We start from the raw sequence: 18768 nt of genomic DNA on the forward strand, positions 1-18768 counted from the left end.
TCCAGTCCCCATGTCCCACACTACTAGACAACTCCAGTCCCCATGTCCCACACTACTAGACAACTCCAGTCCCCATGTCCCCACACTACTAGACAACTCCAGTCCACATGTCCCCACACTACTAGACAACTCCAGTCCAGATGTCCCCACACTACTAGACAACTCCAGTCCACATGTCCAACTCCAGTCCACATGTCCCCACACTACTAGACAACTCCAGTCCACATGTCTCACACTACTAGACGACTCCAGTCCCCATGTCCCACACTACTAGACAACTCCAGTCCCCATGTCCCCACACTACTAGACAACTCCAGTCCACATGTCCCCACACTACTAGACAACTCCAGTCCCCATGTCCCACACTACTAGACAACTCCAGTCCCCATGTCCCCACACTACTAGACAACTCCAGTCCACATGTCCCCACACTACTAGACAACTCCAGTCCAGATGTCCCCACACTACTAGACAACTCCAGTCCACATGTCCAACTCCAGTCCACATGTCCCCACACTACTAGACAACTCCAGTCCACATGTCTCACACTACTAGACGACTCCAGTCCCCATGTCCCACACTACTAGACAACTCCAGTCCCCATGTCCCCACACTACTAGACAACTCCAGTCCACATGTCCCCACACTACTAGACAACTCCAGTCCAGATGTCCCCACACTACTAGACAACTCCAGTCCACATGTTGTAGGAACCAGACTAGCCATGTTGACGTGTGTTTTCTGACCTCTCCTCTACAGCTGGTACGTTCTGTTCGGACACGAGCTGGTCTGGAAGAATCGGGAGTCTTTCGTTAAGGTGTGGCACGACCTGAGAACCGGAGGACCCGGCGGCGGGGCTAACGGAGGAGGGTCCATGTAGAAGAACCACCCGGAAACGTGTATAAATGTACAGAACACGAGGATCAAGCAGTCAAATGTTTTTCTTGCTGCTGTGAAATGACTGAAACGACACTTGGAGCGCGCGGCAGGAGCGCTCTCTCCAAGTTGGTCCGTTCTGCCGGACCGGCGGCGTGGAGAACATGAGGAGAGAACACCACCTGGAGGACTTCATCACGGCCTCCTCTCCCTTAAAGCATGCGCTGCTCTCGCTCGCACATCGAAACACAGACGCGCACCTTCTGAGTGATTGGTTTGTGTCGGTGTGTGCAGATGCCGACGCGGTGTCGGTGTGTGAAGCTAACTGATCCTACACAAAGCAACTTGCCGGTGAGCCACCACTAGGGGCAGAGTGGCTAACTGGCTGGTGACGCAAGGAGAAGCATTGAACTTGAATTAAATAGATTCTTTCACTCCAGTACTTATCTCATGAGATGCGGGACAACGGTGTATGTTAAATGGATATTTCACTTTAGTAGAACTTGTCAAAATTCTGCAGTCTTACCTCACTCATTCTATCTAAAGTCATCCACAAGTAAGCAAGTGACCACTGCTGTCCCTGTCGTCTGCTGTCGACACCACCATTCCTCCCAGATGTCACACTCCTCGTTCACATCCATTCATTTTGGGGATATAGTCTAATATACTTCTGAAACATAAACTAACTATACAGCAATATTATTCTGTGTACTATATTTGTTTGTGTCCAAGGTACTTGTTTTTATGGGTGTTATTTTCACATTAAGGGAACTATTTCGTTAAAGGAACTATTTCGCACTTGAGGTGTAGTTTGACCCACTGTCAACTTTTCACAGAATGTTTTAGAATATTTTCTCCGGCAAGGCAGCAGGTAACCATGGTAACCACTCCCCAACATTCCATGCAGGTCAAAGATACACAGCACACTCAAACCTACAACAAACTGACCGGATCTGCTTTTGTTTTTCAAAGCTAATAAATGTGTAAACAAACAAAAAAAAAAAAAAACACATACCGTTGACTCAGAATTGTCTGTTTTATTGAAATCTTCACCGTAGTAGTTTGTTTATACTGCAAAAGTATGCTATTTAATGGATGGAAGTGAATGAGGTGCCCTGTGGACGGCAGTGGGCGCTAATGTACTAGTAGATGACTTTAGATAAGCGGTAAGACCGATGAACCTTGACAAGTTGTACTGAAGTGAAATATCCCTTTGTAACCCTTTCATTATCACACTACAGAAGGTTAACCTTTCACTACCACACTACAGACTGTTAACCGCCTGTAGTGTGGTAGTGAAAGGGTTAACCTTCTGTAGTGTGGTAGTGAAAGGGTTTACCCTTTGTCGTGTGAAAGGGTTAAAGAAGCTCTGGGGAAATGTAAACCCTCTGGCCAGCCACGCTGCTGTTTCCCATTCTGACCCAAAGCTATAAATTAGGGTGTTTACATAATACAGTATTCTGGATAGTAGCTAGGGATGTCCCGATCAAAAAATGTTGCTCCCGATCCGATCCCGATCATGTGATTTTAAGTATCTACCGATACCGATCTTTCCCGATCCGATCAAAAAAAAGAAATGTATTCAAAAAAAATAATAATAATAATTCTTTATTTTTTCATCCCAATTTCTCACATTACATTCACCCTGGATGTTGACGTTATCCAGGTGAAAAGTTAACTTCATTCAAGCGAGGCATTGCAACCGGAGTAATCTAAAAACTCCGCCTCCAACCTGCTGCTTCATGAGAGCAATGGCGCCATCGTCTGTAAAAATCAGGTGACTGCAAGTTCTGCAACTAGTGGATGTCCTTCATCCTTGACATAAATCATTTGATGTATAATTAAATCAAAGGAAATGCATTTGTTTTGGCAAAATTCTTCTGCTCTGTGTGACAATAAATAAATGAATGATGAACTAAGGCCTCAGTATGAGTTTAAGACATGAACATGGTCATGTTTGTTGAATTAAAAAAAAAAGTAAAAATCAAATTTTTTTGTTTGTTGCCGATCCCGATCTTCTGAAAATCACTTGATCGGATCGGGACGTCCCTAATAGTAGCTCATATCCCACTTATGGTCTCTTACTCGAGAATGATCAGTTGATTATATATCATCTTCATCTCTTACTGAGATCTTCATTTTACACAACACAACAATGTTTCTCCTTTTCTTTTTTATATACAATCACGAAATATTTTGGGACACTTGGCTAAAGTTGGCCTTTTTAAAGTAAGTATTGGGACAGTGAGCTAAAGTTTGTATAAATATACACATATATACAAAATATATATATTATTCCGCTGTCATTGTTTTAACACAGACCAATAACCAGAAAGGGATTGTCTTTTCTGTTGCCTTATGCTCATCTTTTGATGTGAAATCCATATTCCATTGTAGACGAGTCAACAGACGGAACCTTAGCTCACTGTCCCAAAACATGACTATTTTCTTTGTGAAGTCATAAGTTATTGTTCCACCATTTAGTTTAGATCACATGCATCATCCTGCCGGAGTAAAAATATGTACAGGAGTTGTAGGAAAAATTTTGTATTTGTTATTGAACCAAATAAAATGTTTATTTAAACATGATTATCTGGCTACTTTGCAGACCTCACATCTTTGTTGTAATTGCTATTCTCTTAGTACTGTAACGCTACAGACTACAGTTAGATTTCCCATAGAAAACCTTGTTCAATTGTATACTATACTGTATAGTTTACTTTAGATGTTGATGACCCAAGGGATAAGGATGGGCAACATGGGAAATGCATATACCGTCTTCTCCAGAAGTCAGACGAGAAGATGGATACCAGTTTCCTCTCTGTGTCTTCAGTAGAACGTTTTCCGGCTGCAAGCTGGCCTAGCTTAGCACAAATTAATGGAAGCAGATATGGACCAGCTAGCCTAGCTGTTGGCCTAAAACACCTCTCCCGGAGTTTTAAGCTATAGGCTAGTGGTTAATTTCAGCTTCTCAAAGTCTTACCCTGGGATCAGTGGACGTGTTCCTTTAAGCATCTCTCAGTGGGATCATACTGTACCTTGATGAAGTTATGATATTGTGGTTGCGTTGTCTAGGATGATCATGAGCACATCACTTTTCTCACTAAGTGACATCCTGAATAATTATAATTAGAAAATTACTTAATTCGTTTGGGTTGTGGTTTGTGATGTCATACAACATACATTCATTAATCAATCATTCTTTTGGGGGGAAAAGCTCTGGATGATGTTTTCCAAGTGTACTGAGTCATCTGAAAATGTGCTGATTTGTGATGTCAGAGAGACACCGCTGCATGATAATCAGCTGAGTTTCCACACAGTTCCCACTGTGGTTGGAGCCCAGGCTCAAAACGCTTAAGATCTTGAGGTAGAAAAATGCTGTTTTTGAGTACTTGATTAGAAATACAAAACAATGAATTAAAAAAAAAGAAAATTACAGAGGTGTTCCATAAACCCACAGGAATTGTGTAAAAGTGCCCAAATAGTGAAATAAATAGTAAAATAGTTCCCCTTTAAATAAAAGTTGTGAAAATGTGGTTGCGTGTTGTGTCAAGTGTACATATATTCATAGCACGGGGAGGCGCCGTGGCAGTCCGGCCCCTGGCCCCTTGGGTTTCTGACAATGTGGCCCCCTGAACAATTTAGTTGAATAGCCCTGGTGTAGTGTGATGTGTGCCTGGTGCCAGTGTATGGTAGTCATTGTGTAGTGTGATGTGTGCCTGGTGCCAGTGTATGGTAGTCATTGTGTAGTGTGATGTGTCTGGTGCCAGTGTATGGTAGTCATCGTGTAGTGTGATGTGTGTCTGGTGCCAGTGTATGGTAGTCAGTGTAGTGTGATGTGTGTCTGGTGCCAGTGTATGGTAGTCATCGTGTAGTGTGATGTGTGTCTGATGCCAGTGTATGGTAGTCAGTGTAGTGTGATGTGTGTCTGGTGCCAGTGTATGGTAGTCATTGTGTAGTGTGATGTGTCTGGTGCCAGTGTATGGTAGTCATTGTGTAGTGTGATGTGTCTGGTGCCAGTGTATGGTAGTCAGTGTAGTGTGATGTGTGTCTGGTGCCAGTGTATGGTAGTCATCGTGTAGTGTGATGTGTGTCTGGTGCTAGTGTATGGTAGTCAGTGTAGTGTGATGTGTGTCTGGTGCCAGTGTATAGTAGTCATCGTGTAGTGTGATGTGTGTCTGGTGCCAGTGTATGGTAGTCATTGTGTAGTGTGCCTGGTGCCAGTGTATGGTAGTCATTGTGTAATGTGATGTGTGCCTGGTGCCAGTGTATGGTAGTCATTGTGTAGTGTGATGTGTGCCTAGTAGGGGTGTAAAGGTATCCGTACCGAACCGTTTCAGTGTGTACCGTACTGTACCGAACGGCTGTGTAGTGTACCGAACGAATACAACGGTATGTTAACCACTAAGGACCGCCCACCTATCTTATATTGTTTTTTTCATAATCTAATATATATATTCTTTTTTCAAGTCTATTATTAATTTCAATATAGAATATTGGTTGACAGCCCTACAAGTACAATTAGTTACTGCACACTACATCACCCCTGAGTGGAACACCCACTGTACCGAAAACCGTACCGAAACTTGACTTCAAAACAGAGATACGTACCGTACCGTTACACCCCTAGTGCCAGTGTATGGCAGTCATTGTGTAGTGTGATGTGTCTGGTGCCAGTGTATGGCAGTCATTGTGTAGTGTGATGTGTCTGGTGCCAGTGTATAGTAGTCATTGTGTAGTGTGATGTGTCTGGTGCCAGTGTATGGCAGTCATTGTGTAGTGTGATGTGTCTGGTGCCAGTGTATAGTAGTCATCGTGTAGTGTGAGCCTGTAGCCCAATGTTGGTGCTACACAGTGGTGGAGGCAATTTTCACCCTACATTTGAATGTCTATATAAATGCAATGATCATGCATTCACTCATTCAAGGCACATAACAATACATCGAATAAAGACACAACACACACAAACGTTTCCACACTCATTTTAGTGTGCATACATAGAACACATATACAGAGAAGATTCATATACATTTATACATTTTACTTAAACTTTACAATCTTCTTGCTGATCCCAGGGGACAACCAACCAGACAACCAATCAACCAGTAAAACTTCCTCCACTGAGCAGAGGGCCTTGGTTACCTAGTCTTTCCACCGGGGGGCAGCATTTCACCTTAATTTGTTTCAATGGGTTGGATGTTTTGAATCTTGTGGGGGGAAAAAATATCTAAAAGAAGAAAATCAACCTCCTGAATCCAGTGTAAATTGATTGCATCTCTGTGTCTAATCAGTTTAACCAGTTAAGTTCTATAGCATTGCGACTGATCCTAGATCAGTAATCCTTGTAGAAGATTATTGTATACAGGCCTTGGTTTCCTCCCGTCAGTCTAGAATCTAGATACTTCCTTGCGCCAACAAGTAACTTTAGCCGCGCCTGGTGATGAGAACAGAGTGCTTGGTATCACCTGCTTGGTATCACCTGCTTGGTATCACCTGCGTGGTATCGCCTGCTTGGTATCACCTGCGTGGTATCGCCTGCTTGGTATCACCTGCTTGGTATCACATTACTGCATCCTGCATCTTAAAACTAATTCACTTGATGATTTCTTAGCCAAACTCTTGTCACATTATGGGGGGGGAAGTATCTAAATGTATAGGTCATCTACCTTAAAAAGACTATTTAGCGTTAGCATGCCTGTTGTATTCTGGGGTCCATATCTCATGTCATGATGAAGATGTTACACATTAAACCATTCAGAGTTGCCTCATTCTTTTTGCGGTTCACAAATACAATTTAAATGTTTCCAAAGGAAGTCCATCAAGAGCCGTTTGTGTTCTCCGTGAAAACCGATGGATGTGGCTTGACGTGAGCTAACGGCTAGCAGTATCCATTGGTTTGAATGAGGAACGCTAATGGCGCTAATTAGCATAGTTTTTCAGGACGGTTCACCACACGCCGACAAACGTCTGGTGTGGAACATTAACCCATTAGGACACCCGGTTTATTTCATGTCTAACGTTAATTAGAAGAGACGGATGTAAAAATACATCACAATTTGATGAGTCACTCCGGGGGCTCAGATTTGATGAGTCACTCTGAGGGGTCAGATTTGATGAGGTCCAGATTAAGTGCGTTTCTTGTCCTTTCTTGGGTAGTGAAGGGCACTGTATATGCTACATGCATTTAACGCCAGCCTTACATTTAGGCTAAGTGTTAAGTAAGAGCTAACAAGTGCAATTGTCCGATGGAATTCTGCAGTGTATCGGTGGTTCTCTAAGCCCACATGGATAAAGACGAGACAGTGGGCCTCCAGCGAGCCTCCTCTGAGAAGAGTGTTGATGTAACAAACAAGATGTACAGAAGCCTATATTCTCTCATGGGGCTCAACGTCTAAAGGCCCTCACATAGTCGGGCGGAACGTACGCGGACCGGACTCCGCGCGTACTCAAAGCGGACTCCAAGTGCCAAGCTCCAATTTTCTAACCGCACGGACGTCCGCGCCGCACTCACTTGGTGTCACACAAAAGGCTGCTCAGCGTTTTGGTTGACAGCGATCTGCATTTTACTCTGAACACTCACTCCGTGCCAAGAGAGAGTAGGGCAGGATCATGGTTAAATGGGTAGGATTGGTCCGGTAAAACATTGGCAGGTAGATGGCGCTAAATTTTGTTTTACTATCGCTAATCATCATCCATTCCAATTCATATACATTTGGACCATGTCTTTTTTCCCCCACATCATCTGAAGAAACTTGAGAAGTTTGAATGGCTTTTCTAAATGAAGTGTGTAATCTTGGAAACGGAGATAACCTACTCTTTATTTTGACATTGGATGACGACGCCATGACAGAAGTGTAAACGGCGTGAAAATGTTCTTGTAAGGGGGAGTCCGGTCCGCGTACGTTCTGGCCGACTATGCGAGAGCCTTAACCCTTTCACCGCCGCACAACAGTCGGTTGTGTGATAGTAAAGGGTTAACCTGCTGTCGTGTGGCAGTGAAAGGGTTAACGTTCTGGGGACCCCTGGGGCCCAGGTTGAGAACCACTGGTGTAGACAGTACAGTATAAGACAGTAAGAGTCCATCTATATCTGCCACTAATATAACTACGCAGGTAAAGAATGTGAAGATGGGCCACCAAGCCAAGTGCAGAACGAGGGAAAAGAACCAGAAAGGATTGAAAATAAACAGAAGCAAATAAAGCCATGGTTCCAATCCCTCTCCTGTTGTGACTTGGTTCCAATCCCTCTCCTGTTGTGACTTGGTTCCAATCCCTCTCCTGTTGTGACTTGGTTCCAATCCCTCTCCTGTTGTGACTTGGTGCTCCATCTAGGCGGTCCTCGCTCGCCAGCGTAAGTGTTCCCACCGCTACCCAGACAATAGAGACTGACTCGCAAAACCTGCCGTTTTCTACCCAGAAGACACCACTGCTACTTCCTCATTTCAGATTCAGTGATGGTTGGAACACTGAAATGTTCCGCATTGCTGACACTTTGGCAGAATGAGTGATCAGTAACCTCATTACAGGAAAGTTCAGGAGCCTCTAGGTGGCAGTATAGACACATGAGGACAGTGAATAAGCCCTACATGTGTTGTAGAAGAACAGCACTTGCCTCTCATGGGGGATGGCAGCTATGCTCCTTCAATGGTGGAGACAAACGTTGGTCTGTAAGCCACCAGGTCTCCAGTAAGGTGACGTTTCATGAGATGTGTTTGTGTTAATTGTGGTAGTTCTGGCTTCGCAGTTTGACCAATAGGAGACACCCGTCTCTAGACACCAGGTTGATGTGGTCCGTCTGATTCTAACCGTGTAGATGGGATCCAAGCAGGCCAGTGTTCATCTGTAGCAGCGGAGAGTGCCATGTAAAGACGCTGCTCATTTTAAACACCAGTTCGTCCGTTAAGAGGAAAGTCTGAATATATTTGTTTTACATTTTTTGAATAATGTGTTAGATATGTTCTGTACGACGGCAGCTATATGTGTGATTGCGCGGCGAAGAGAAAAGACATTTAGCAAAGCGTAAGCATGTCTAGGAGTGGAGGGAGAACACTGGTCTAGTTTGTACGGGCGTGTCTGTCTGGACGTCCCGATCATAGTCTTAAACATGAGCCACGTTCCCACAGCAGGAGCTCACTAATGAACACTACAGCAACATGTGTCTGAAAATATAGTTCACCGGACAAATCATTATTTGCAACAAGATGCAAAAAGTCATACTTTGTCGAGGCTTTATTCAGAAACCAAGGTAGCTTTATTCTGAAACCAAGGTAGGTTTATTCTGAAAGCAAGGTAGCTTTATTCAGAAACCAAGGTAGCTTTATTCAGAAACCAAGGTAGCCTTAGTCTGAAACCAAGGTAGCTTTATTCTGAAACCAAGGTAGCCTTAGTCTGAAACCAAGGTAGCCTTATTCTGAAACCAAGATAACTTTATTCTGAAACCAAGGTAGGTTTATTCAGAAACCAAGGTAGCCTTAGTCTGAAACCAAGGTAGCCTTATTCTGAAACCAAGGTAGCTTTAGTCTGAAACCAATGTAGCTTTATTCTGAAACCAAGGTAGCCTTAGTCTGAAACCAAGGTAGGTTTATTCAGAAACCAAGGTAGCTTTATTCAGAAACCAAGGTAGCTTTATTCAGAAACCAAGGTAGCTTTATTCTGAAACCAAGGTAGGTTTATTCAGAAACCACGGTAGCCTTATTCTGAAACCAAGGTAGCTTTATTCAGAAACCACGGTAGCCTTATTCTGAAACCAAGGTAGCCTTATTCTGAAACCAAGGTAGCTTTATTCTGAAAACAAGGTAGCCTTATTCTGAAACAAAGGTAGCTTCATTTGGCCCTTTAGATGAAAACAAGCTAATGAAACAGACATAATGTAACCCCTACAGTGATGGCGAGACATCCATCTAGAAACCTGGCATAATAACTACAGGAGCGGTCATGCCAGACCCCAGCCAGTACATGAGAAGGGCCCGGTCATCATGGCCGGTTCTACATGCAGACCCTTCAGATTTACTAGAAAATATTACCACCATAATTCAGACAGTTCATGTAGATGTTCTCCTCCTGCGTCTTCCCTCTATCCACCCAGTTTAAAATGTACTCTGAATAACGAAATACCAAAACATGAACTGCCCCAATGGGCAGTAGGATTAAAGATGTCTTCCTCCTGTGTTTGATGTCCTTCGGCCCTCCTGTTCTACCCCACAATGCAAAGCATCCAACACCTGCACTATAAGCCAACATTAGCTGCCAATATACAGACAATGGCAAACATTAGAGTGCATGTTGGCTATAAACCATTATGACCAACGCTGGCTCACGTTATCAAAGACGGGAATACCACTAAGCTTTGGATCTAATGTTGGCTAATGTTACAACTAAAATCAATGTCTACCGTCCAATGTTACTAGTAGCAAATATTTTTAAAGAGTTCAATTTCTTGCCTCTAGTATATTTGCTAGCGGCTAACTAAACCAGATACTGTGCTGAATAGCATTGTGTGGTATGAAACTGTAGGGTGAAAGACATCAAATCAAAGGACATGGACATATTTAATACACCAGCCAACATGGTCATTACCGTTAGAAAATAAATGAGTGAAGGTTGAAACTGTTGTTCCGCTGATACAAACGACTGGCCACTGCCCAGTATCAATGTGACTTTTTAAAGTAATGAACCCAGGCAGACGCATACAGACTTTAACATTAAAAGGCCTCTACGCCCAGAAATCATAAAACGTACGTCAGATTTCACACGTGCCATTTTGCACTCCGTTGAATTACAGGCTTCTTACGAGGGACACAAAATAGCCACACTGCAAAATGGCTGCAGATTAGTGCCGTGACATGCGAGTGAAAGCCATGGATCTACTGCTGATTCCCATTAGGGAGGAAAGGTGCCCAACTACGCCACCTGTAGGTCACGTAAAATAAATCCCAATTATTCATTTTCCCTATAGAGATTTTTGATTATTGATTAAAAATAAATCTGCGAAGGTTTCACCTTTCACATATGAGTGTTTGTGATAATTAAATACTTAAGCTATGAATAAGAGAAGCAGAATGGTATTTTATAATAGAGAAGCATCTTATTCACAGCTTCATCTGCTGCAAAATATCAAATTTATTGTGAGAGATCCGACAGTTCAAGCTTTCATACATTTTCAATAAATCATAAAGAATCTCTATGGGAAAATAGTGATGGGATATTTCTTTATTCATTTATTTATTTTAAATACTACCAGCAGAGGGTGTGTTCCCTTCCTTCCTTCCATGACATGACCCACCGCGTCCTGCAGGGGGAGCTCAGTCCCCTGAAACATTAAAATATCCAACAGAGTTCCACAACCAGCAGGTCCACCTGGGGGAGTCTGTGACTGACAGCCTCCCCCGGCCAATGTCTGTGCCTCAACTCCACAGTCCGGACCGCCGGTCGGCCAATAGCTTCTGGTCCTTGACGGCGCTCAGCCAATCACATGTCAGACCAGAGCACAGCCTTGCTGCCTTTCTCCACACTGACGACGTAGGCTCCCGATGGAGACCAGGACACAGAGTTGATGGCAGAGCTGGAAGAGAGGAGACAATGATGAGGAACAGAGGAGACAATGATGAGGAAGAGAGGAGACAATGATGAGGAAGAGAGGAGACAATGATGAGGAAGAGAGGAGACAATGATGAGGAAGAGAGGAGACAATGATGAGGAAGAGAGGAGACGATGATGAGGAGAGGAGACGATGATGAGGAAGAGGAGACAATGATGAGGAAGAGAGGAGACAATGATGAGGAAGAGAGGAGACGATGATGAGGAAGAGAGGAGACGATGATGAGGAAGAGAGGAGACGATGATGATGAAGAGGAGACGATGATGAGGAAGAGAGGAGACGATGATGATGAAGAGGAGACGATGATGAGGAAGAGAGGAGACGATGATGAGGAAGAGGAGACGATGATGAGGAAGAGAGGAGACGATGATGAGGAAGAGAGGAGACGATGATGAGGAAGAGAGGAGACGATGATGATGAAGAGGAGACGATGATGAGGAAGAGAGACGATGATGAGGAAGAGGAGACGATGATGAGGAAGAGAGGAGATGATGAGGAAGAGAGGATACGATGATGAGGAAGAGAGGAGACGATGATGAGGAAGAGGAGATGATGATGAAGAGGAGACGATGATGAGGAAGAGAGGAGACGATGATGAGGAAGAGAGGAGACAATGATGATGAAGAGGAGACGATGATGAGGAAGAGAGGAGACGATGATGAGGAAGAGAGGAGACGATGATGATGAAGAGAGGAGACGATGATGATGAAGAGGAGACGATGATGAGGAAGAGAGACGATGATGAGGAAGAGGAGACGATGATGAGGAAGAGAGGAGACGATGATGAGGAAGAGAGGAGACAATGATGATGAAGAGGAGACGATGATGAGGAAGAGAGGAGATGATGATGAGGAAGAGAGGAGACGATGATGAGGAAGAGAGGAGACGATGATGAGGAAGAGGAGACGATGATGAGGAAGAGCGGAGACAATGATGATGAAGAGGAGACGATGATGAGGAAGAGAGGAGATGATGATGAGGAAGAGAGGAGACGATGATGATGAAACGATGATGAGGAAGAGGAGACGATGATGAGGAAGAGAGGAGACAATGATGATGAAGAGGAGACGATGATGAGGAAGAGAGGAGATGATGATGATGAAGAGGAGACGATGATGAGGAAGAGAGGAGACGATGATGAGGAAGAGAGGAGACGATGATGAGGAAGAGAGGAGACAATGATGAGGAAGAGGAGACGATGATGAGGAAGAGAGGAGACGATGATGAGGAAGAGAGGAGACAATGATGAGGAAGAGAGGAGACGATGATGAGGAAGAGTGGAGACGATGATGAAGAGGATACGATGATGAGGAAGAGAGGAGACAATGATGAGGAAGAGAGGAGACAATGATGATGAGACGATGATGATGAAGAGGAGACGATGATGAAGAAGAGAGGAGACGATGAAGAGAGGAGACAATGATGATGAAGAGGAGACGATGATGAGGAAGTGAGGAGACGATGATGAAGAGAGGAGACAATGATGATGAAGAGGAGACGATGATGAGGAAGAGAGGAGACGATGATGAAGAGAGGAGACAATGATGATGAAGAGGAGACGATGATGAGGAAGAGAGGAGACGATGATGAGGAAGAGTGGAGACGATGATGAAGAGGAGACGATGATGAGGAAGAGAGACGATGATGATGAAGAGGAGACGACGATGAGGAAGAGAGGAGACAATGATGATGAAGAGGAGACGATGATGAGGAAGAGAGGAGACGATGAGGAAGAGAGGAGACGATGATGAGGAAGAGTGGAGACAATGATGATGAAGAGGAGACGATGATGAGGAAGAGAGGAGACAATGATGATGAAGAGGAGACGATGATGAGGAAGAGAGGAGACGATGATGAGGAGACGATGATGAGGAAGAGAGGAGACGATGATGAGGAGACGATGATGAGGAAGAGAGGAGACGATGATGAGGAAGAGGAGACGATGATGAGGAAGAGAGGAGACGATGATGAGGAAGAGAGGAGACGATGATGAGGAAGAGTGGAGACAATGATGATGAAGAGGAGACGATGATGAGGAAGAGAGGAGACAATGATGATGAAGAGGAGACGATGATGAGGAAGAGAGGAGACGATGATGAGGAGACGATGATGAGGAAGAGAGGAGACGATGATGAGGAAGAGGAGACGATGATGAGGAAGAGAGGAGACGATGATGAGGAAGAGAGGAGACGATGATGAGGAAGAGAGGAGACGATGATGATGAAGAGGAGACGATGATGAGGAAGAGAGACGAGGAAGAGGAGACGATGATGAGGAAGAGAGGAGACAATGATGATGAAGAGGAGACGATGATGAGGAAAAGAGGAGACGATGATGAGGAAGAGAGGAGATGGTGATGAGGAAGAGGAGACGATGATGAGGAAGAGAGGAGACAATGATGATGAAGAGACGATGATGAGGAAGAGAGGAGACGATGATGAGGAAGAGAGGAGACGATGATGAGGAAGAGAGGAGACGATGATGAGGAAGAGAGGAGATGATGATGAGGAAGAGGAGACGATGATGAGGAAGAGAGGAGACGATGATGAGGAAGAGAGGAGATGATGATGAGGAAGAGGAGACGATGATGAGGAAGAGAGGAGACAATGATGATGAAGAGACGATGATGAGGAAGAGAGGAGACGATGATGAGGAAGAGAGGAGACGATGATGAGGAAGAGAGGAGACGATGATGAGGAAGAGGAGACGATGATGAGGAAGAGAGGAGACGATGATGAGGAAGAGAGGAGACGATGATGAGGAAGAGGAGACAATGATGAGGAAGAGAGGAGACGATGATGAGGAAGAGAGGAGACGATGATGAGGAAGAGAGGAGACGATGATGAGGAAGAGGAGACGATGATGAGGAAGAGAGGAGACGATGATGAGGAAGAGAGGAGACGATGATGAGGAAGAGGAGACAATGATGAGGAAGAGAGGAGACGATGATGAGGAAGATGAGACAATGATGAGGAAGAGAGGAGATGATGAGGAAGAGAGGAGACGATGAGGAAGAGAGGAGACGATGATGAGGAAGAGGAGACAATGATGAGGAAGAGAGGAGACGATGATGATGAAGAGAGGAGACGATGATGAGGAAGAGAGACGATGATGAGGAAGAGAGGAGACGATGATGAGGAAGAGAGGAGATGATGAGGAAGAGAGGAGACGATGATGATGAAGAGAGGAGATGATGATGAGGAAGAGAGGAGATGATGAGGAAGAGAGGAGACGATGATGAGGAAGAGAGGAGACAATGATGAGGAAGAGAGGAGACGATGATGATGAAGAGAGGAGACGATGATGAGGAAGAGAGGAGACAATGATGATGAAGAGGAGATGATGAGGAAGAGAGGAGACGATGATGAGGAAGAGAGGAGACGATGAGGAAGAGAGGAGACGATGATGAGGAAGAGAGGAGACGATGAGGAAGAGGAGACAATGATGAGGAAGAGAGGAGATGATGAGGAAGAGAGGAGACGATGATGAGGAAGAGGAGACAATGATGAGGAAGAGAGGAGATGATGAAGAGAGGAGACGATGATGATGAAGAGAGGAGACGATGATGAGGAAGAGAGGAGATGATGAGGAAGAGAGGAGACGATGATGAGGAAGAGAGGAGATGATGAGGAAGAGAGGAGACGATGATGAGGAAGAGAGGAGACGATGATGAGGAAGAGAGGAGATGATGAGGAAGAGAGGAGACGAGGAAGAGGAGACAATGATGAGGAAGAGAGGAGACGATGATGATGAAGAGGAGACGATGATGAGGAAGAGAGGAGACGATGATGAGGGAGAGGAGATGATGATGAGGAAGAGAGGAGACAATGATGAGGAAGAGAGGAGACAATGATGAGGAAGAGAGGAGACGATGATGATGAAGAGAGGAGACGATGATGAGGAAGAGAGGAGACGATGATGAGGAAGAGGAGACGATGATGAGGAAGAGAGGAGATGATGAGGAAGAGAGGAGATGATGATGAGGAAGAGAGGAGATGATGATGAGGAAGAGAGGAGATGATGATGAGGAAGAGAGACGATGATGAGGAAGAGAGACGATGATGAGGAAGAGAGGAGACAATGATGATGAGACGATGATGATGAAGAGGAGACGATGATGAAGAAGAGAGGAGACGATGATGAAGAGAGGAGACAATGATGATGAAGAGGAGACGATGATGAGGAAGAGAGGAGACGATGATGAAGAGGAGACAATGATGATGAAGAGGAGACGATGATGAGGAAGAGAGGAGACGATGATGAAGAGAGGAGACAATGATGATGAAGAGGAGACGATGATGAGGAAGAGAGGAGACGATGATGAGGAAGAGTGGAGACAATGATGATGAAGAGGAGACGATGATGAGGAAGAGAGACGATGATGATGAAGAGGAGACGATGATGAGGAAGAGAGGAGACAATGATGATGAAGAGGAGACGATGATGAGGAAGAGAGGAGACGATGATGAGGAAGAGAGGAGACGATGAGGAAGAGAGGAGACGATGATGAGGAAGAGTGGAGACAATGATGATGAAGAGGAGACGATGATGAGGAAGAGTGGAGACAATGATGATGAAGAGGAGACGATGATGAGGAAGAGAGGAGACGATGATGAGGAGACGATGATGAGGAAGAGAGGAGACGATGATGAGGAGACGATGATGAGGAAGAGAGGAGACGATGATGAGGAAGAGAGGAGACGATGATGAGGAAGAGAGGAGACGATGATGAGGAAGAGTGGAGACAATGATGATGAAGAGGAGACGATGATGAGGAAGAGAGGAGACAATGATGATGAAGAGGAGACGATGATGAGGAAGAGAGGAGACGATGATGAGGAGACGATGAGGAAGAGAGGAGACGATGATGAGGAAGAGGAGACGATGATGAGGAAGAGAGGAGACGATGATGAGGAAGAGAGGAGACGATGATGAGGAAGAGAGGAGACGATGATGATGAAGAGGAGACGATGATGATGAAGAGAGACGATGATGAGGAAGAGAGGAGACAATGATGAGGAAGAGAGGAGACAATGATGATGAAGAGGAGACGATGATGAGGAAGAGAGGAGACGATGATGATGAAGAGGAGACGATGATGAGGAAGAGAGGAGATGATGATGAGGAAGAGGAGACGATGATGAGGAAGAGAGGAGACGATGATGAGGAAGAGAGGAGATGATGATGATGAAGAGGAGACGATGATGAGGAAGAGAGGAGACAATGATGATGAAGAGACGATGATGAGGAAGAGAGGAGACGATGATGAGGAAGAGAGGAGACGATGATGAGGAAGAGGAGACGATGATGAGGAAGAGAGGAGACGATGATGAGGAAGAGAGGAGACGATGATGAGGAAGAGGAGACAATGATGAGGAAGAGAGGAGACGATGATGAGGAAGAGAGGAGACGATGATGAGGAAGAGAGGAGACGATGATGAGGGAGAGGAGACGATGATGAGGAAGAGAGGAGACGATGATGAGGAAGAGAGGAGACGATGATGAGGAAGAGGAGACAATGATGAGGAAGAGAGGAGATGATGAGGAAGAGAGGAGACGATGAGGAAGAGAGGAGACGATGATGAGGAAGAGAGGAGACGATGATGAGGAAGAGAGGAGACGATGATGAGGAAGAGGAGACAATGATGAGGAAGAGAGGAGACGATGATGATGAAGAGAGGAGACGATGATGAGGAAGAGAGGAGACGATGAGGAAGAGAGGAGACGATGATGAGGAAGAGTGGAGACAATGATGATGAAGAGGAGACGATGATGAGGAAGAGAGGAGACAATGATGATGAAGAGGAGACGATGATGAGGAAGAGAGGAGACGATGATGAGGAGACGATGATGAGGAAGAGAGGAGACGATGATGAGGAGACGATGATGAGGAAGAGAGGAGACGATGATGAGGAAGAGGAGACGATGATGAGGAAGAGAGGAGACGATGATGAGGAAGAGAGGAGACGATGATGAGGAAGAGTGGAGACAATGATGATGAAGAGGAGACGATGATGAGGAAGAGAGGAGACAATGATGATGAAGAGGAGACGATGATGAGGAAGAGAGGAGACGATGATGAGGAGACGATGATGAGGAAGAGAGGAGACGATGATGAGGAGACGATGATGAGGAAGAGAGGAGACGATGATGAGGAAGAGGAGACGATGATGAGGAAGAGAGGAGACGATGATGAGGAAGAGAGGAGACGATGATGATGAAGAGGAGACGATGATGAGGAAGAGAGACGATGATGAGGAAGAGGAGACGATGATGAGGAAGAGAGGAGACAATGATGATGAAGAGGAGACGATGATGAGGAAGAGAGGAGATGATGATGATGAAGAGGAGACGATGATGAGGAAGAGAGGAGATGATGATGAGGAAGAGGAGACGATGATGAGGAAGAGAGGAGACGATGATGAGGAAGAGAGGAGATGATGATGATGAAGAGGAGACGATGATGAGGAAGAGAGGAGACAATGATGATGAAGAGACGATGATGAGGAAGAGAGGAGACGATGATGAGGAAGAGAGGAGACGATGATGAGGAAGAGAGGAGACGATGATGAGGAAGAGGAGACGATGATGAGGAAGAGAGGAGACGATGATGAGGAAGAGAGGAGACGATGATGAGGAAGAGAGGAGACGATGATGAGGGAGAGGAGACGATGATGAGGAAGAGAGGAGACGATGATGAGGAAGAGAGGAGACGATGATGAGGAAGAGGAGACAATGATGAGGAAGAGAGGAGATGATGAGGAAGAGAGGAGACGATGAGGAAGAGAGGAGACGATGATGAGGAAGAGAGGAGATGATGAGGAAGAGAGGAGACGATGATGAGGAAGAGGAGACAATGATGAGGAAGAGAGGAGACGATGATGATGAAGAGAGGAGACGATGATGAGGAAGAGAGGAGACGATGATGAGGAAGAGAGGAGACGATGATGAGGAAGAGAGGAGATGATGAGGAAGAGAGGAGACGATGATGATGAAGAGAGGAGATGATGATGAGGAAGAGAGGAGATGATGAGGAAGAGAGGAGACGATGATGAGGAAGAGAGGAGACAATGATGAGGAAGAGAGGAGACGATGATGATGAAGAGAGGAGACGATGATGAGGAAGAGAGGAGACAATGATGATGAAGAGGAGATGATGAGGAAGAGAGGAGACGATGATGAGGAAGAGAGGAGACAATGATGAGGAAGAGAGGAGATGATGAGGAAGAGAGGAGATGATGAGGAAGAGAGGAGACGATGATGAGGAAGAGGAGACAATGATGAGGAAGAGAGGAG

At 45.1% G+C, this 18768-nt stretch overlaps 2 protein-coding genes across 5 annotated transcripts in view; one reads left to right on the top strand and one right to left on the bottom strand.

Annotated features, from left to right (window-relative positions):
- parlb (presenilin associated, rhomboid-like b) overlaps positions 1–3465 on the top strand; it is a 52700-nt gene extending 49235 nt beyond the window's left edge. Inside the window, exon 10 of the mRNA XM_084318328.1 lies at positions 760–3465. Within this exon, the coding sequence (XP_084174454.1) occupies positions 760–880 (121 nt within the window). The 3' untranslated portion in view covers positions 881–3465. The remainder of the gene's footprint in view (positions 1–759) is intronic.
- A 2405-nt stretch (positions 3466–5870) lies between these two features.
- The window catches only part of atg16l1 (ATG16 autophagy related 16-like 1), an 89816-nt gene continuing 76918 nt past the window's right edge, over positions 5871–18768 (bottom strand). For all 4 annotated transcript variants that reach the window (XM_084313229.1, XM_084313228.1, XM_084313227.1 and 1 more), the window contains one exon: positions 5871–11436. In XM_084313229.1, coding sequence (XP_084169355.1) covers positions 11343–11436 — 94 coding nt within the window. In that variant the 3' untranslated portion in view covers positions 5871–11342. The remainder of the gene's footprint in view (positions 11437–18768) is intronic.

The sequence above is a fragment of the Notolepis coatsorum genome, assembly GCF_963971535.1.
Source record: "Notolepis coatsorum genome assembly, chromosome: 1".
In the NCBI taxonomy this organism is placed as follows: domain Eukaryota; kingdom Metazoa; phylum Chordata; class Actinopteri; order Aulopiformes; family Paralepididae; genus Notolepis; species Notolepis coatsorum.